Source organism: Hyperolius riggenbachi, chromosome 3 (genome assembly GCF_040937935.1).
Source record: "Hyperolius riggenbachi isolate aHypRig1 chromosome 3, aHypRig1.pri, whole genome shotgun sequence".
Lineage (NCBI taxonomy): Eukaryota > Metazoa > Chordata > Amphibia > Anura > Hyperoliidae > Hyperolius > Hyperolius riggenbachi.
The window spans coordinates 324,800,704-324,821,545 of record NC_090648.1 but is presented as its reverse complement, the minus strand read 5'-3'; the positions used below and the strand labels follow the sequence as shown (position 1 = coordinate 324,821,545).

Genomic DNA, 20,842 nt, shown 5'->3' with positions numbered 1-20,842 from the left:
TGTTGCCTCAAAAGCACCAGCTTTGTAGCAGCCCTTTTTGAGGTTTTCTTTCCAGCATTGTATTCTCGAATAAAAGATTGAAAACTTTCATAAACTCAATTTGTACATGTGGCAGACATTCCCAAATGAACACTCACCTGCTCAACACAAATTCTCTCATAGGTAAAAAACAAAACTTTACACTGATAATTGCTACTTTTCAGTGTAGAGCGTGCATAGCCATAGAGATACTTTCTGTATCCACATTCTGTTGCTATAAAAACAGCCATAAACATTTCTACAATGTCAAGTCACAGTATAGTAATAAGCTCATGCTTATACAACACTGAATGCATACACAACAGCAATTCACAAAAGCTGACACAAATTGCCAGTGAATGTTTGTGAATTTCAGCTGAATAATCAGACACACTGTGTATGAAAGGTCACCAAACAGGCTTGTGTTAGCAGTTTTGTGCTTATGTTCAAAGTTTTCTACAACAAATGCAAGCAGGATAGTACTATACTTTTATATAGTGCAAACCAATTTTATGCAGTATTTTATAGATAACATTGCATCAAGTGCATCATTTGCTGTCCCCTGTAGGAGTCTAGGGTCTTGCACAGTTCTTACCATGCTATACGGCCAGTTTAATCTGTATATTTATAAGACATACAAGGGGAACTGGAGCACCCATAAAGGTTTCATTGACAGGGTCTCAAAACTCACAACTCCAGTGTTGCAACATAGGACAGCAACTCAGTTGGCATTTGCAGTTTTTAAGTGTGAGGTATTTTATGAATAGGGCTTCAGTTTAGTATTTGACATTTTTAGACATTACGTCCATTATTGCAATAACTGGTGAACCACAGACACCAACCTTTTGGGGGACCTGCGCCGCATTCTTTGCCCAGTCACTGCAGAGAGACACCAAGTCCTGCTCCCTCCTGCCTAGATGCAGGACACAGCTATCCTACCGTTTTATCATACAGGAATGGAATTATTATCCTTAATTGTGACCTAGCCATAAACTGCTGATAAATCTAACCTTTCACTACTGTTTCCCCTACCTTTTAAACAAGAAACAAATCCACAAATATCTATTCCATGTGAAAAATCATGCCAAAGCTTCTACCGGAATTCTCCAGAGCCTGTGCCATAAACACACGCTTCATGGTGTTATGCAGGAGAACAGAGGCACCAAAAGGATAAAAGGAAGCTAAATGAGCTTAAAAACCAAAATTCTTGGTAAATAGAGGTGGCAGTGGTGGAGTTACCTCCTCCAAGTAGACACACAACAACGACTGTAGTAAAGACAGTCAATATATTTTATTTATGAACTCTAAATATGCAACGTGTTTCGCAGGTTTGATCCCGCTTCATCAGGCAATAACGAGTTCATAAATTATATTGACTGTCTTTACTACAGTCGTGTGTCTACCAGGGCTGTTGAGTCGGAGCAATTTTGGGTACCCGGAGTCTGAGTCAGTGATTTTATAAACTGAGGAGTCGGAGTCGGGAGTCGGATGATTTTGCACAAAATCCACAGCCCTAGTAAGTATTAGACTAAGGAGTCGGAGTCGAGGAGTCGGAGTCTGAGCCATTACCATTTTGGGTACCCGGAGTCGGAGGTTTTATAAACTGAGGAGTCTGAGTCGGAAGATTTTTGTACCGACTCCACAGCCCTGGTGTCTACTTGGAGGAGGTAAGTCCACCAGTGCTGCCTCTATTTACCAAGAATTCGGTTTTTAAGCTAATTTATCCTTTTGGCGCCTCTGCTCTCCTGCATAATATTGAGTCCACCCTGTGTGGAGGGTTGAACCCCCTTTTTCTCATCGACAGAGAGCGACTTCTTATTCCTGAGAGGGGTCAGGAAAATCTCCCCACCTGCCTTTACAGTGGTTGCCTAATGGTAACCCTGGTTCATGAGTATTAATATTTACTCTATCTAGTAACCATTTACCAGCACATATTACACTATTGGGGCTCTTGGTGTTCCTAGTTTTCATGCTTCATGGTGTGTGCCTGATACGGTGAACCCTAAAAAAGCCAGGTCAATGGCTAAATATTTAAAAGCATGCACCCAATGATAGAGTACACAATTCTTTGAAAAATAATTTCAAGTTCTCAGTTAAAGTCTTGCTTCTATCTCTAGAATGAATGGTGTACTGTGTCACATCTGAATCTGAAAACGAACATGTTAAAACACATCCTGCAAGCTCTGCTGTGTGTGGGTGTACAACAAACAGACCCAAGAACACACTTGGAAAGAATATGCTTCCCAGTCAACAAAAAGCACAAAAATTGCATGCATGAAGCTAGGACAACATCCAGAAAGAAGAAAAAAAAAGGGATTGATATAAATTGCTAAATTCTTACACAACCTTCAAACTAACTACTACTTACTGCACCAGGTGCAGTATAAGTACGTCCTGGGAAACTTCATTTGAAGTCCAAGGAACAAATAGTTGTCTTCAGCTGTGGACGGCCACTGCTCCATCCCGCGTGGTACTCGCCACTGCCCATTAGCAGGCAGATAAATGAATGGGAACGTAGTTCCCATTCATTCACTACGTTCCCATTCATTTATCTAAGTCCCCGTGTCAATGATCGCTGGCATCAAGGAGATGCCTGCGTCATTGTATCTTCCAGAGTAACACCTCCACGCATTACTATTATTATTCACGTACTTGTAGTGTGTGGCCAAATAGTAAAATTATACACAATTACATTTTAATAAAAATACAGACACTTACATTTATAATTAACTCCCTACCTCCTATACTTTCCCATAGTACCCCAAAAAATGTTTTGCATTAAAAAAAAAAGTCAAAAATATAAATAGTTACCTTAGGGACTGAACTTTAATATGTATGTCAAGAGGTTATATTACTGTTAATTTTTAACCACTTCAGCCTACAGCGTCGAAAACCTTATGCATCCGAGCAACGTTCACCTCCCATTCATTCGCCAAAATGCAGAAATACTGTGCTCTCCGATTAGAAAGCGGCAGTTCTGTGGGGGACTTAGATCGGTGAATGGGAATTATATTCCCATTCACTGATTAACGGCAGGTAGCGGGAGCGCGCACCTCACTCGGTGGCAGCAGCACAGTCTATCTGGACGGATATATCTGTCGAGATAGACTTAAGTGGTTAAATCCTGGGCTTGTAATTAAGTGATAAACGCAAAACTGAAAAAAACTTATTTCCAAATAAAATATTGGTGCCATACATAATACTAGGGAAATATTTTAAACTTTGCAATAACCAGAACAAATGGACAAATAAAATGTGTGGCTTTTATCCTTTTATCCACAGTAGAACATTTTATTTTAAAACTATAATGGCCGAAAATTGAGAAAATTCTCATTTTTTTCCTATTCCCATTAAAGTGACTAACAAAAATTACAACGTTTTTTCTACCATCCTACAAGTTCCTAAACCTTTTCTAATGTGATCTGGCTTGCTGCAGCTCTTTCTACTATAACCATCTCTGTAATAAATCAATGTATCTTTCCCCTGTCAGACTTGTCGGCCTGTGTCTGGAAGGCTGCCAACTCTTCTGTGCTGGTCTGTTCCTCTATGCACACTCCAGTGTGTGTTTTATTTACATAAGCCAGCAGCTTCTCTGCTATCTTATCAGTGATAGAAGAGAGCTGGATAAAAATCCTCCTCTGGAGGCTGTGAAAGGAGCTGGTCTGTCACATACTAAGGAATTAACGACATAGGCAGAGCTGTCTGCAGGAAGCCTGTAATGTTCAGTGCATGAGAGAAGCTGGGGACAGAAGGTAAACACACACAAGTGATCTCTTGAGATTCAGAAGTAAGGCTGTATACAGCCTGCTTGTGTATGGATGTATTTTCTATGTGTGGACATGCTGTACATCAACCTACTTCCTGTTTTGGTGGCCATTTTGTTTGTTTATAAACAAACTTTTAAAAACAGTTTTTGACTACTTTTAATGCGGCGGGGAGCGGTGAAATTGTGACAGAGGGTAATAGGAGATGTCCCCTAACGCACTGGTATGTTTACTTTTGTGCGATTTTAACAATACAGATTCTCTTTAAAATGTATTTATAAAATAATTTTTAGGATAATGTATCAACTCAAGAAAGCCTAATTGGCAGCTAAAAAAACAAGATCTAGATCATTTTGTTGTGATTAGTAGCGATTAAGTTATTGGCAAATGAAAGGAAGGAGAGCTGAGAGGTGAAAATTGCTCTGGTCCTAAAGGGGGAAAAACCTCAGCAGTCAAGGGGAGTTTCCAATATACAATATTAAAATAGGAGAAGTGAATAAAATTATATTCGCACCATAGGTACACATTCACAAACTTAGAATGTTAATTTTAAAAATGAAACAAATGTCAATAGCAGTAAGTAAAACATGCTGCTGAATTTTGCCGAGCCTGCATGCATTCCACATGACTCCAATACTCTCTTCTTCCCCGGGTTTGAAGGAGGAAGCATTGGAGAGATGGATCATGGTGGAACACATCGGCTTTAGGCGGCGACAAGGGTTACTGTAGGCCATGCTGCCAGAAAACAAATGGAGTCATGTCTCCCAAGTATGAATACAAATACATCTTCTATAGTGCCTTGTGACCAGTGATGTCACCTCCTACAAGGCAATAATTCTCCTGTCCAGTAGAATTAAATCAGTTGGAGTTACTAATGCAGTAAGCTCAACTTCCCTGCAGACCATCTGATTTCTCCAGTCTGCATGCCTTACAAATCCTTCCTGAAACTAACTGCTCAGAAAGGAACAAGTACCTGGAGGTCACAAAGTGGTAAAAAATTACCACCTCCCAAAAAAACCACAAGCGGTGGGACACATTGGGGAAGGTATGGCTGCTACGGCTATTGCCTTGTTCTAGAAATAAAAGAAAGGAGGATTTGTAATGAAAAAAAAATTCTGTCTCCGGTCATAGCTAACTACTTACTGTGCTTTTCAGACTGATTGTTTACCACAATAAAAGTCTCAAGGTTTTCTACGATTTTATTTTGGGAACTATACATATTGTCAGCCAGCTCTGAAACACAAAACTGGAAAGCAGAAGCACAAATGGGTGGCAGCTTGAGGAAACGCTACATTTGGATTTAAAAAGTGCATGCTACTGGAAGCTTTTAGGTATGGCTTTATGTTTAGTGGTTCTTAAATATTTAATTGGAACTATTAGTTATAATTCATGGGAGACGAGTCATTCCAAACCACCCTGCCAAGACAAGCACTTCGAAGTCAATTCAGGGTAACAAAAATCTGAAAAATAAAAATGTGATGAAATACTGTAAAACTACAAAAGTTGCAACAGGAAAAAAATATTTCTAAAATGATTTTTCTTGTTCTTGGATTAGTGATGCATCTTTAAGGATGAATAATAATAATAAAAAAAATGACTACTGTTCCTTATGTTCTCCCAAAAGCATGATGCCTTCTACTCATCCTCCACACCTTCATTGCCATAAAATAAAACCGGCAGCTTGGCAGATATACAAGATTTTGCACATGCTTCACCCCTCCACTGGAATGCCATTCCACAACACATTTGACACTCTTAACCTTTGATATCTTTAAGCCCTCCCTCAAAACTCACTTTTTCCGACAAGCATGTGCTCTTCCTCTACCTTAGGCCATTCCCCTTTGGCCTAAGCATTTAATTACTTTTTCAATTTATATTCTTCATATTCCCTTCAAAATGCATAGGAATTTAAATTTTTAGCAAAGAGTACCACCAAGAGAAAGTCTAATTTACAGTAAAAAATCAAAAACAAAAAAACAATATATAGATCATTCCAGTGTGATATGTAGTGAAAGTTATTGGCAAATAAACGGGAGGAGTGATGTGAAAATTGCTGTGGTTTTTAAGGGAAAATAATCTGCGTTAGGGTAGTGGTTAATATAGGTCACACTCAGACCCTTTTAATAATTCGTAACCCATATAGTAATCTATCCCTACCCCTAAACCAGTCCAACACATTCCCCAAGTCCTAATCTGCAGTGTCTGAGTCACACACCTGAAACGAGCATGCAGCTAATCCAGTCAGACTTCAGTCAAACATCAGATCTGCATGTTTTTTTAGGGTCTATGACTAAATAGTGAGATGATCAGCAGGACAATCAGAAAATATATAGTTTAAAAAAAATAAAAATATGTCAGCCTCTGTATTCCTCTCACTTCAGGTAAGCTTTAAAGTTCCCCAAATCCTAATGCTAAGAAAGCTATTTTCCAGTAACTTAATACTCTTGATGCTTCATTAGGTGTTTGTAGACTTTGTCCAAGCCCAGCCACCTGGTATTACAGTATATATATATATATATATATATATATATATATATATATATATATATATATATATATATATATATATATATATATATATATATATATATATATATATATATATATATATATTGGGAGATGTTGCTATGACTGCAAAACAGCAGGCTGCCGAGGGCCACCTGTTGATGATCGGTTTAGACACGATGGGGTGGCTGTGCGTGCACTTGGAATGAGATATGCCTGTCACACCCATATTACTACACTGCTCTCAGCATCTACACATCATATTTCCTGGTCTGTATCTCCATCATATAACACAGTGGGGAAGGCATTCACCAGGAGATGCTGTGGAATTCAGTAACCATGGCTCTGTTCCAGGTCTCTGCAACCACTGCTCTGTCCCCACATCCAGACCTATCAGCAGCAGCGGCCTGCCTGCAGTAACAATGGCACACTCCCCCCAACCCAACTAGTCACATGAGGCAACCACTCCAGTCTTGCAGTCATGTCACTCACCTGATAACGCCACTAGGGTACCTGCTATTCAATTATCTGAATTACCTAACTAAATATGGAATCTTTGAATTGTTGATCTTATGCACATTATATTTATCCCTATTGACATTACGCTTCAGGCCACGTGAGCGCAATCAGCGCGGCCGTGCACTCGTGCAGGCACAGAAGATGCTGACCTGGCAAGGTGAGGGACAGATAGACTGTCAGGGGCTGGAGAAAGACCCAGGTAAGTAGATTTTTTTTTTCCTTTGGAGCTGGCCCTTAAAGGAGATTCTAAGCAGTCTGTTTCCACAATGGAAAGGTGGAAGACGCATTAAGGGCCCTTTTCCACTTGCAATCGCCAGCGTTCGCGCTAAGCACTAGCGATTCAGAAAAATCCTTTTTTCCCGGCGATAGCGTTTGCGATTTTGCTATGCACTGCAGAGCATAGCAAAATTGCGGCATCGCTCCGCCATGTGATTGCGTTTGTGTAAAAATCGAATTGCGGTAGTGGAAATAACCTACCGCGATTCCTATGTTATTTAGCAAACCATAGTGATTTTAAAATTGCTAGTGATTTGCGCTTTTGCGATTCAGCAAACGCAATCGCGCTAGTGGAAAAGGGCCCTAAGTCTACAAGTCTCTTCTGTAGCAACATTTTCCAACTTTTCTGTCCCTGAAGCTACGACAAATACTAGATGGAAGTCTGCCAAGGCAGCTGTTTGGGCCATCCCAGCCATGAATCCAGAGCAAGAACAGAAGTCCCCTTAGGTTGCATAAACATCCAGCACATCACATCGATGGCCATGCACATTGCTCCCATTGCCTGCTGAAATCTGCTCTATTGCGCCCCACTATTGTTCCTCCTACCCTCCCCATAGCAACAGTACAGGTCACTTGGTATACCAGAGTCATGTGCCTGTACAGTGCTCATTCCCTGCTGTGTCACTAGTAAGATCACACTTCAGACAGGTAAATAGAGTTGAGTCCGGCACCATCCACTTTTTGCTCTTTATAATTTATTAAAAGATTGCTGACATATCATACGACGTTTCGGAGGATGCAACCTCCTTTATCAAGTTGTATCAGCATCTGACATATAACACACATCACACTTTTTATAGTTACTCTTTACACAATTGACCAATCAGCATTAGCTATCGCGCTATGGCGACCAATCCCCTTGCATCCGCCATGCGGACCTGATGGGGAACTTCTCATACATATGCATATCTGCTGTGTCTCCAAGCATTGAAACAATGGGAGCGGCTAACGTGCACGGAATGTGTGCTATCTCGCCAAGCCGCCCTGCATGGCGCCGACCTATGGGCGAGCTGCCTCCAGATGACATAACTTCAGGCCCCTCCCACCCCGTACGCGGACCTGAGGGGAGACCGCAAACCCCAAAGGCGGAGATAACTCCGCCTGCTGGCGGTATCATGCCACGGGGAGGTAGAGCGGACGTGTCATCATCCGCCCGCCCCCCAGGCAACCAAGCGGACGCATCACTCCAGCTCGCCCCGCTCTCAATAAAGCCTGAAACGATGTAAGCAAATAACAGTACATGTTAAATAAAGTTCTCATCACTAAGAGAAGCAGTCTCCTCCCCTTAAAGGCATCATATGTAGCAACAGGCTAACCATTGTGTAAAGCGTAACTATAAAAAGTGTGATATGTGTGTTATATGTCAGATGCTGATACAACTTGATAAAGGAGGTTGCATCCTCCGAAACGTCGTATGATATGTCAGCAATCTTTTAATAAATTATAAAGAGCAAAAAGTGGATGGTGCCGGACTCAACTCTATTTACTGAAGTTTGGAATCGATAGCTGTCAATTCCTTATCCTGGCACGTCCCACAACTTAAGAATTGGAGTGCGGATTACCTCTATTTCTACACACTTCAGACAGGTGACACAAATCGTGAATATGTGTGCGCCTTAAGAAATTAAAGGAAGATATAACTTGGGTTTAATTTCTGGCTGTGTTAATATAGGTGATCTATTCACTTCCGGTTATGCGAGACCCCACAAAAACCGAATAATCTCCCCAACAAGGACACTGACAGGATATAAGACTAAGAGGTCCGAAGGCTTCCACACCCTGTCCAAACCTCAACTTTCAGCAGGATTTCTGCTTTAAAGAGAATCTGTATTGTTAAAATCGCACAAAAGTAAACATACCAGTGCGTTAGGGGACATCTCCTATTACCCTCTGTCACAATTTCACCGCTCCCCGTCGCATTAAAAGTGGTTAAAAACAGTTTTAAAAAGTTTGTTTATAAACAAACAAAATGGCCACCAAAACAGGAAGTAGGTTGATGTACAGCATGTCCACACATAGAAAATACATTCATACACAAGCAGGCTGTATACAGCCTTAAGCAGCCCATACACTCAGCCGATTTTCTGGCCGACCGATCGATCCCGATCGATCGATCGATTGCAAATCGGTTGGCCAATCGACCGATCGATGGCCGATTTCGATCGATTTCGATGGATTTCCATCGAACTTGCAGGGTGGAAAATTTAGGTCGATCTGAAGAGATTGCTTATCAGTTTGCATTGGCCTTAATGGAAATCTGATGGCAAAAAAATGCCATCAGATCGAATTTCAATAGATTTCAAACTGAAATCTGTTGGAATTCTATCCTGGTAAAAAATGTTCTAAAAACGCATCAGATAGACCATCAGATGCATTTCTTATCTATCTGCTGCCAATCTGACGAGTGTATGGGCACCTTTACTTCTGAATCTCAAGAGATCACTTGTGTGTGTTTACCTTCTGTCCCCAGCTTCTCTCATGCACTGAACATTACAGGCTTCCTGCAGACAGCTCTGCCTATGTCGTTAATTCCTCAGTATGTGACAGACCAGCTCCTTTCACAGCCTCCAGAGGAGGATTTTTATCCAGCTCTCTTCTATCACTGATAAGATAGCAGAGAAGCTGCTGGCTTATGTAAATAAAACACACACTGGAGTGTGCATAGAGGAACAGACCAGCACAGAAGAGTTGGCAGCCTTCCAGACACAGGCCGACAAGTCTGACAGGGGAAAGATACATTGATTTATTACAGAGATGGTTATAGTAGAAAGAGCTACAGTAAGCCAGAACACATAAGAATAGGTTTAGGAACTTGTAGGATGGTAGAAAAAAAACGTAATTTTTGTTAGAGAGTCACTTTAATGCACATTCAGCAGCTATTAAATGCATTTTACAATGATCCGCAATGGTCATTATCCTTCTGCAACAGCAGTAATCACAGTTCACACTGCCACTTTCACTCATACTACAGATGTTAGAGAAACCTCTGTTCCACAGAATTAGCTACGTTCTGCATCACATGCAGCACACTAATTTCCAAGGCAACCATATCTCAGGTCTGGAACATTTGATACAGCTTGCACAGGATATAATCAGCCAGTGGATGAATGTTTGCATGTTTGCACTATGCATGTTACAGGGCCAGAGTTAGGACACCTACGTTTACCTGGGTACTTCTGCGCAGTGTAGGTGACCAAGGAAGAGAATGCATTCCTTTGTAAACTAAGACCCAAACTTTTAACTTAGCTGTAGGGGTAACAGTGGTGCCTGGATGAATGAATCTGTGAATGCATTTGTTTGAACAGTTGCATGAGAGTGTGCAAAGGGTTACGGATTTTTGCCGTTTATGCTCAAGACTTGCCAGAATTCCCATCTCCCCCCTCTTTGCTCTTCCAGGCAGTTTCCACAAAGCTTGAGGCAAAATACCAGGCATCCCTTGAGCGGTCTTTATGGTTTACTGCAGTGATCCTTCGCCTCTGATGAAAAGCTCATTGAAATTTACAAGATAGCATGTGATATGTAGTTTATCATTCAACAGAACTCCTTCAGATTCAGATTCCTGGCTATGGTCCCGCCTCTAGAATGCAATGAGGCAGATAGGTTACAGAGTTATAACTTACAGAGGGCTGGTAAGTGTTAAAGAGAACCTGATATACAGTAGTGAGCAATGTTGCTATTTTTGCAGATGATACAAAATTGTGCAGAATCATTAACTCTCAGGAAGATAGTGTCATATTGCAACAGGATCTGGATAGGATGGCTATATGGGCACATACATGGCAGATGAAATTCAATGTTGACAAATGTAAGGTCATGCATTTTGGACGTACTAATGGTCTAGCACAGGGGTCTGCAACCCGCGGCTCCGGAGCCGCATGCGGCTCTTTTTCACCTTCGCCGCGGCTCCAGTGTCAGTGGCTGCGGCGCGCGTGTGACGTGTGCTGTCGCTGGCCGGTGTTCCGACGTGATAACCTACACGTTGAATTTGCCTACATCCACTATCAAACGTATAGCAGGAGGGTTAGGGTTGGGGGAGGGGAGGGGAAGGGGGAGCACCGGCAGCCTATCAGAGAGGCCGCCGGTGTAATGTCTGATTGCGCTGCCCGGAAGCTCCTTTCCACACTGAGTAGCACACATGCTCAGTGTGAAGGTAATGATGCTGCTGGAGATAAAATACGAAATATCTCCGCTCCCACACCTCTTACACTCCCCAAATTTTCAGGGTAGGGAGGGGACCCCCCGAACGACCTCTATGCCAAATTGCAGCCCCCGGGACCCGCTTGTTCAGGAGATAGATTAGAGAAATCTATCTCGGAAACCAGCGGGTCTCGGGGGCTGCAATTTGGTATAGAGGTAGTTTGGGGGGTCCCCTCTCTACCCTGAGAATTTGGGGAGTGTAAGAGTTGTGGGAGCGGAGATATTTAGTATTTTACCTCCAGCAGCATCATTCTATAGGAAATGTGCCGCACAGTCTCCTACTGCGCATGCGGGGCAGCGCAAATCCACAGGCAGCGTAATCAGACACAACACCGGACCAGTGCAGTGCAGGGCTTCGGGCGGCCATTTTCCCGTAGCCCTGCAGTGTAATGCAGGCAGGACGTGACGTAGGAAGAGGATCGTGGGAGTTGCGTGCCACAAGGTCGGGACCGGAGGTCGGGACAGGAGGAGATCGTGACAGGAGGTCTTCTGACTAGGTGAGTAAATGGGTTTTTCTTTTCAGATCTGCTGAAGGATTGTGCATATTGGGGTCAGATCTGCTAACGATTTGTGCATATGGGGGTCATATCTGCTGAAGGATTGTGCATATGGAGGTCATATCTGATAACGATTTGTGCATATGGGGGTCATATCTGCTGAAGGATTGTGCATATGGGGGTCATATCTGCTAACGATTTGTGCATATGGGGGTCATATCTGCTGAAGGATTGTGCATATGGAGGTCATATCTGCTAACGATTTGTGCATATGGGGGTCATATCTGCTGAAGGATTGTGCATATGGGGGTCATATCTGCTAACGATTTGTGCATATGGGGGTCATATCTGCTAACGATTTGTGCGTGTGGGGGTCATATCTGATAACGATTTTTGCATATGGGGGTCATATCTGATAACGATTTGTGCATATGGGGGTCATATCTGATAACGATTTGTGCATATGGGGGTCATATCTGCTAACGATTTGTGCATATGGGGGTCATAGCTGCTAACGATTTGTGCATATGGGGGTCATAGCTGCTAACGATTTGTGCATATGGGGGTCATATCTGATAACGATTTGTGCATATGGGGGTCATATCTGATAACGATTTGTGCATATGGGGGTCATATCTGATAACGATTTGTTTTATAATGGTTTTGCGGCTCCCAGTTTTTTTTCTCTTTTCGGAAACGGGTCCAAGTGGCTCTTTATGTCTTAAAGGTTGCAGACCCCTGGTCTAGCACCATACAAAATAAATGGGATACAGTTGGGGACATCAAACTTGGAGAAGGACTTAGGAGTACTCATTGACAACAAGTTAAATAATCGTACTCAATGCCAAGCAGCTGCAGCTAAAGCTAACAAAATTTTGGGATGCATTAAAAGGGAAATAAAAACTCGAGATGCTAGCATAATATTGCCCCTGTTTAACTCTCTAGTAAGGCCACATCTGGAATATGGAATTCAGTTCTGGGCACCACATTACAAAAAAGATATTGCAGTTTTAGAGCAGGTGCAGAGACGAGCAACAAAACTTATGCGTGGGATGGAAGGTCTCACTTATCGAGAAAGGTTAGATAAACTGGGTTTATTTAGTCTAGAGAAAAGACGCCTTAGAGGGGATCTAATTAACATGTATAAATACATCAGAGGGCAATATAATACCTTGGCGGATGAGCTTTTTGTCCCTAGGCCTTCTCAAAGGACTAGAGGACATGATCTGCGCATGGAGGAAAAACGTTTTAGCCATTTATTTAGGAAAGGGTTCTTTACAGTAAGAGTGATTAAGATGTGGAATGCATTGCCACAGGAAGTCGTTATGGCAAACTCTATACCTGCATTTAAAGGGGGCTTAGATGCTTTCCTTGAGTTGAAAGACATCCATGGCTACAATTACTAGGTAATGCCTAATGATGTTGATCCAGGGATTTTATCTGATTGCCATCTGGAGTCGGGAAGGAATTTTTCCCTTTAGGGGATAATTGGACCATGCCTTGTAAGGGTTTTTTCGCCTTCCTCTGGATCAACAGGGATATGTGAGGGAGCAGGCTGGTGTTGTACTTTATACTGGTTGAACTCGATGGACGTATGTCTTTTTTCAACCAAAATAAGTATGTAACTATGTAACTATGATATGGCTTCCCAAGAATGAAATCCGCACACAGAGGCTGGGTCTGCCTATACTGCCCAGCCTCTGTTGCTATGTTAATCCCACCCAAGTTCCCCCTGCGCTCTGCTATGCCCCATAAATCACAGCCGCGCTGTCGACACGCAGGGGGCTGTGTTTATCTCTGTAATGTCACTCTCGCCGCTCCCCCAGCCTCCTGCATAGCTTCGGTCCCCGCCCGCGTCCCTTCCCTCCAATCAGCGGGGAAGGAAGGGACACGGGCGGGGCCCGGAGCTATGCAGGAGGCGGGGGAGCACGCAGAGTGACACTACAGAGGTAAACACAGCCTGTTGCGAGACGCTGCGTGTCGACAGCGCGGCTGTGATTTATGGGGGATATCAAAGCGCAGGGGAAACTTAGGGGGGGATTGAGATGGCAACAGAGGCTGGGCAGTATAGGCAGACACAGCCTCTGTGCGGATTTCATTCTTCGGAAGCCACCTTGGGTTCTCTTTAAATGTGCCACTATGGTACAACAACATGAGATAATAGGAGAGTATCAGAGCATATAAAGAGATGGGAAAACCTAATGAATCAAGACAGTGTATATCCATCACAAAGTAAATCTCAGCTGATGTAGAACTTTAAGAAAAGGTTTAATTAACAGCCAAATACTTGCTCTACTGTCAGCCTAGCAACAAGCAGATTTACAGAGAAGCACTTGTAATAAAGAACCATATCAGGAGATTTGGGTAGTTTATATTGCTATCAGTCTATTACACTGAACCGCTTTGTTATTTGGCCTTCCAGGAAAGTCCTAGATCTTTTTACTGCCTGGGCATTCCAGACTGATGGATGACATTGGAAAGATAATGGCAGGAAGAGAACATGAAGGGGGAAGAAAGGACTGCGGGAGATGTAAATACAGAGGGATCCGCTATCATCTGTCATATGATCAGTTAATAAGCAAGGAGGGAGCATCTCACATGCTTAAAGACACACTATCTGCCTGCAGCATGAGTTACAATCAGCTACCCCCACGAAATGACAAAGGAAGAACAGAGATGGCATTTCAGGGACACACACATACACTTCCCTACAAGATTCAACAGCTGCAACACCGAGCATCCACACAAGTGATACAAGAAATAAAGGTTACATGTAAAGGAGCATATGGCCTCGACATTGAAAGAAGAGTCTGGTGTCAGCGGCACACAGATGAACAAAACTTGCATATACCTCATACTGCCTAACTACAGCAACGTACAAAAAGACACGTACAACCAGACTGCTCTGCAGTACAAAAGGCCACTTGGCGATAGTTATGACAAACACAGTCCGTTTATAATACCGTACAAGATACACGGATGTCATATTCGTCTTTGTGCAAAAGACATACTTTAGACCTTACACCTGGAGTCCACACACTGCAGGATGCCGTATTTGAGGATGGCAATGTTTAGGCAACTATACAGTATGAAGGACTATATATATTCTAGCTCCCAAATTCCCTAATTACAGGTTGTCCCCAGTTAATGAACGAGTTAGGGACAAGTAAATTTGTTCTTAAAGGGGAACTTCAGCCTAAACATACTGTCATTAACCTTCCTGGCGGTAACCCCGAACGTAGTTCGGGGTAAGCCGTGCAGGAGGTTTTCTCAGGCCCTGCTCGGCCGATTTACTTAATTTTTTTTGCTGGACGCAGCTAGCACACTGATGGCCGCCGCCCCGCGACCGATCGCCGCTATCCGTCACTGCGCCCCCTCCGTGCGCTGCCTGGTCAATCAGTGCCAGGCAGCGCCGAGGGGTGGATCGGGACTCCCAATGACGTCCCGACGTCGGTGACATCATCCCGCCCCGTCGCCATGGCGACAGGGAAGCCCTCCAGGAAATCCCGTTCTTTGAACGGGATTTCCTGATCGAAGCGGGCGGGGGAATGCCGCTGAGCGGCTATCATGTAGCGAGCCCTGGGCTCGCAACAGGATTTAAAAAAAAAAAAAAAAAAACTGCTGCGCTGCCTCCTGGCGGAATTTTTCATACCGCCAGGAGGGTTAAGTTACATTAGTTATGTTAATTAGAATAGATAGGTAATATAATCTCTTACCCACCCAGTTTTAAAAGAACAGGCAAATGTTTGTGATTCATGGGGGCTGCCATCTTTGTCATGGGGGCAGCCATCTTATTGGTTGAAAGGAGGTGACAGGGAGCAGGAGAGACAGTTCCAACTGTCCTGTGTCCCGATCACCCTTCCCAGCTGCACGTGCTAGGCTTCAAATGTCAAATTCAAAATGTAATAAAAAAAAAATTGCACCAAAACAGCAGAACGAGAACATCAGAAATCCCATCATGCTTTGCATGGCATTAGGGGAAAAATGCCCGGGCAGTGTTTTTCTGTGCAGCTAAAAATGAGGCTTGTATAAGAGAAAAAAGTTCTGATGCTGTGAAATAGTTAAACACCAGGTCTTTCCAGTGCTGCCGAGTCAATTTTTAGTCTGGAGGTTCACTTTAACCGGAATCCATTCTCAAGTCCGAACACTGTGCCATCTGTCCCCTGTACCTCCAGTGCGCCCCCCCCGTCCGTCCGTCCGTCCCCCTGTTCCCTCAGCATCCCTCTCTGTACCACTTCTGTCCCACTTTCTGCCTCCTTTCCTAGTGATTGTAATGCGTTAATTTTTGCTTATGCAAAATACCACGTAAAAGTTTGCAATTACCATTATACGCAATTACGATTCTGAGATTAAATGGGTTTTATTTAATCCACGCAAACTTCCGAAGGGTCCAAGCTGGAACAAATATTTGCTTTAAAATGTGTATGCATAACTCACCATATAGTATAGTGTAAGACAGCAAAATGTAATTTTACCAAGTTAAAAAAAAACATTTTTTCTTTTAATTTTTAAAAACTACTTTCTTTAAGAAAAATTTGAAAAAAAATGTTAGACTTTTCCATTTTGGGGCCATTGTCTGAGTCGACGGGTTGGAGCAATTTTTGAACCAAATCCATAGCCTTTGTAAAAATTAGACTAAGGAGTCAGAGTCGAGGAGTCGGAGAAATTTTGGGTACCTGGAGTCGGTGGTTTCATAAACTGAGGAGTCTGGTGATTTTTGTCCCGACTCCACATCCCTGCCAGGTCGGATATTTATAATTGGGGACAACCTGTATAGTCAAACATTCTGTCTACTCACCTGTACATTTTTCAAAGCTTTTGTTCACCTAAGCAGATTTTACATTGTTCATAAAAGGTGAAAACTATTTCACTTAAATTACACACATTTATAACATGACTAATTTAATCCACATAACACACCTTAGTCTATTCTGCAAATAGCCAAAAGCTGTCACACAAGTGTCAGAGATGGTTTATTTTCTCCAGCAGTAAATAGCCATGACAATCACACAGGACCAGTCATTCCACAATGTAACAATTCTTTAATTACACATAAATACTAGATGGCTACAGTAGTCTTTAAGTGCTATAAAGCCATTTAGCATGGAGAAGTCTGAAAATGCCAATTACACTGACAGACATCACAATGTCTTATTTCCTGTGTGATATACACAAGTAAACCTGAGCAGTAGAAAGTGTCCATGTCATGGAAAAACAGACAAGTGTTAATAAGATGCTAACACCGGCTTGCATGCAAATTTAATGCAAACTGTATGCAGCTTGGAATTGGCCCGAATAATTGCACTTCCTGGCAAATTTCATTTCCCAATTCCATTGCTACTAGATTTATTGACATTATTGACCAAGTAGTTTTTATTCATGTTTTTTATCTATCCATTGGAACCGACTAGTTATAAAGACAGCAGGCCATAAGAAATGGGGTGGCACTACTATACTGCCAGATGTCTAATTTCAGCTCTGCAACAGAAGGGTCACACCATCAAATCCTCCAATTGTACATGTTGCATGATGCAATACAGCAGGAAAATGACACTATTACAGCTACAAACATTGAAGAGAACTTTTTACATAAACCAAGTGCAGCCACAAGAGGTGTCTTTCTGCATCTCCGCCTCAGTCTTGCAGGCAATAGGACAGAGAAGGAAGGGGTGGATGCAGTGCAAAGCAAGGATAGTCTATGGTAGCAGAACAGATTGATTTCTTCATAAGCAGCTCCTAAGCACAGAGGTTTGGGTTTAAGGCTGGCACACAGACCAAAATGCACAACGCAACATGTCTTTTCTGCACACTGACCAACTAAACCAAGTCATTTACATACTGCGCGCAAGCGAAAAGACCGTTTGCAAGACTTGGCCCCATTTAACAATGTTGTTTAAGCAACACTGTATACATGGCTAACTGCACAATATCAGCCCAACAATCGCATGGTTTGATCCGCCGGATGGATTGTGCAGAGTGCCCAATATCAGTCGCTCGGCTACAATTTTTTTTACACCTGAGTATCATGCAACACACCAAAGTCAGATGACAATCAGGTGTTTTACCTGAGCGTGTACAGACCTTTAGATGCAGCATTCATTGCTGTAATCAAATTTGTTAACTACCTCAGATAAAGTCAGTGTTTTGTAAGTGAATAATTGATCAGCTAAAAAGATATCCATGTAACTGACTAGAAGACAACAGTACTCACTTTTTAAGGATGATCTCAGACGCACCCTTACTATACATTCGATAACTGCCATCATTGTTTTTCAACACGGTGCTCATAGATTTTCTGGTAGAATTAAAAGTGTACACTTTAAAGAGGGTTTCTTCAGGGATCTCATTCCGTACATCTTGATAATCCCGTTTCAGATCCAAAAGAAATCCCAGCAAGGCACATTCAGTTTTGTTACCAACATGGCGTGGCAAGCCACCTTCCTTTTCAGGAGGCTAAAGAAAAGGAAAAAGGAAGAGTCAGATTTGAAGTTGAACTTCCTACTTTTGTCTTTTATATAAATGGTTTGAACAGAGGAGAAGGACCAGATACTGTAGAAAATTATTGTAACCCAGAAAAAATGCAGTTGTAAGTTTGTCTAGAGTTGTACTTTCAGTCAGAAATGCCTTGGTTTTTCTACTGGTAATTCTTCTAACACTTAGCCCAAATTTAAAAATATCTAAAAAGCAGCAACTCCTTTTACAAAAATAAGAAGCTGGTATTTGGGAAGGACTTTTAAGCTGCATACGCATTAGAACTGAAAGGTAAATACCGGCCACACATTTAAGAACTAATCTCCAAGTTCTCCCAGTAATCTTAAATTCAAGAAAAATATTGCAACTATGCAAAACAAAACAGATGAGTTCAGTGTGATTGATTTCAATGGTTTTCAATTAAATGTGGTCATTTTATCAAATAGAAGAGCAGGAAAATTTAGCTCTAACTGAATTTGAATAGATCCTTTTAAAATACAAATCATTACAAAATTCTTCTGCAACAGTTTTACAATTGATATTTGAAGGATAAATTAAAAAACTGCAAATGTGTGGCCAGCATTAATGTTTCTATAGCCTTTCCTCATGTTTGATTTAACACCTAAAGGAAACCTGTAAGAAAATAAAACTACTTACCTAAGGAGAGGGAAGGCCCTGGGCCCTATAGAGCAGAGTTCTCCAACCCTGTCAAGGCCCATCAACAGTGCATATTATTATTATTATTTATTGTATTTATAAAGTGCCAACATATTACGCAGCGCTGAACATTAATTTAGATTACAGACAATATTTAGGGGTGACATACAGCAATATGACAATACAGGAATACAAGAAAACCAGATCACAGCACAGTATGAGCATAAGGTAATGCTTAGTCACTGGATGGAGAATGGAGATAAGGCAAGTTAGGTTCACTCAAGTGCATAGCATGGGTTCACAGTAATGGAGGTGCATGATCAGGTAGAACACAAAAGGAGGAGGACCCTGCCCAAAGGCTTACAATCTAGTAGGAGAGGTAGAGACACGAAAAGTAGGGACCAGAGTTCCGTTGTGGGTTTAGAGCAATTGTGAGGGGTGGTAGGCCAGAGTGAAAAGGTGAGTTTTGAGGGCCTTCTTGAAGATGTTGAAGGCGGGGGCTGCCCTAATGGGTGGAGGTAGAGAGTTCCAAAGTGTTGGAGCAGCTCTTGGGAAGTCCTGGAGGCGTGCATGGGACTGTGTGATGCGGGGGGTGGTCAGGCAAAGTTCATTGGAGGAACGGAGTGAGCGGCTAGGTGTGTACCTCTGAGTAAGATCAGAAATGTAGGTTGGACAGGTTTTGTGGACAGATTTATAGGTCAGACAATATCTTGAATCGGATTCTGGACTAGATAGGAAGCCAGTGGAGGGATTCACGGAGGGGAGCCGCCCTGGAGGAGCGATGGGAGGAGTGGAAAATTCTGGCTGCCGCATTCATGAAGGACTGTAGTGGGGCTATTCGGGTCATGGGGAGACCAGACAGAAGGGCATTACCGTAGTAGAGGCAGGAAATTATGAGGGCATGGATGAGGAGTTTGGTCAGGAAAGGGCAAATCTTACAGATGTTACGAACGTGGAAGTTCAGTTTTGTCTAGATTCAGTTTCAGGAACCTAGCGGACATCCAGGAGGAGATGGCTGATAGGCAGGAGGATACCTTGTCCATGGTAGTGGTCGAGATGTCAGGGGTGTGGAGGTAGATTTGGGTGTCATCCGCATACAGATGATAGTTAAAACCCATGGAGGAGATAACCTTGCCAATGGAGGATGTGTATAAGGAGAACAGTAGGGGGCCAAGGACCGAGCCTTGAGGGACTCCCACAGAGAGGTGGTTGGGGGTGGACGAGGACTCATTGAAGGAGGTCGTGAAGGAGCAGTTGGAGAGGTAGGATGAAAACCTGGTCAGGGCAAGATCGGGAATGCCCATGGACTGTAGGGACTAGAGGAGTAGGGGATGATCTACTGTGTCAAAAGCTGCTGAAAGGTCAAGGAGGAGGAGGAAGAGGAGAATGGAGTATTTACCTTCAGCTTTAGCTAAGGCAAGGTCATTGACTACTTTGGTGAGAGCAGTTTCGGTTGAGTGGGCAGGCCAAAATCCAGATTGCAGTGGGTCTAGCAGTGAGTTGGCATTGAGGTACTGGGTCAGGTGTTTGTGAACCAGACACTCAAGGAGTTTTGAGGCAAAGGGAAGGAGGGCGATAGAGCGGTAGTTGGAGGGCAGCGAGGGGTCGAGGGAGGGTTTCTTGAGCAGGGGCAATACTGTGGCCTGCTTGAAGTCTGAGGGGAAGTTGCCTGTGGATACGGAGAGGTTAAACAGGGTAGTGAGGACTGGAGCCAAATCCATGAAGTGAGGCTGAAGTAAATCAGAAGGGATGGGGTCAAGGGGGGTAGTGATATGGGAAGTCTGCAGTAGGTGCTTGACTTCCTCAGTGGTAGTAGGAGTGAAGGAGGTGAGGGGGAGGATAGGGTGGAGGAGGAGTTGGTTGGGAGGTGAAGATTGGATATTTCCTGATGGATGGAGACTATTTTGTTGGTGAAGTGGATGGATAAATCTGTGGCAG

General features: G+C 42.9%; 1 protein-coding gene across 6 annotated transcripts in view; it reads right to left on the bottom strand.

Moving 5' to 3' along the window:
- Positions 1–20,842, bottom strand: part of ATP2B1 (ATPase plasma membrane Ca2+ transporting 1) — a 266,462-nt gene that overhangs the window by 57,113 nt on the left and 188,507 nt on the right. For all 6 annotated transcript variants that reach the window (XM_068276821.1, XM_068276825.1, XM_068276820.1 and 3 more), the window contains one exon: positions 17,988–18,229. In XM_068276821.1, coding sequence (XP_068132922.1) covers positions 17,988–18,229 — 242 coding nt within the window. The remainder of the gene's footprint in view (positions 1–17,987; positions 18,230–20,842) is intronic.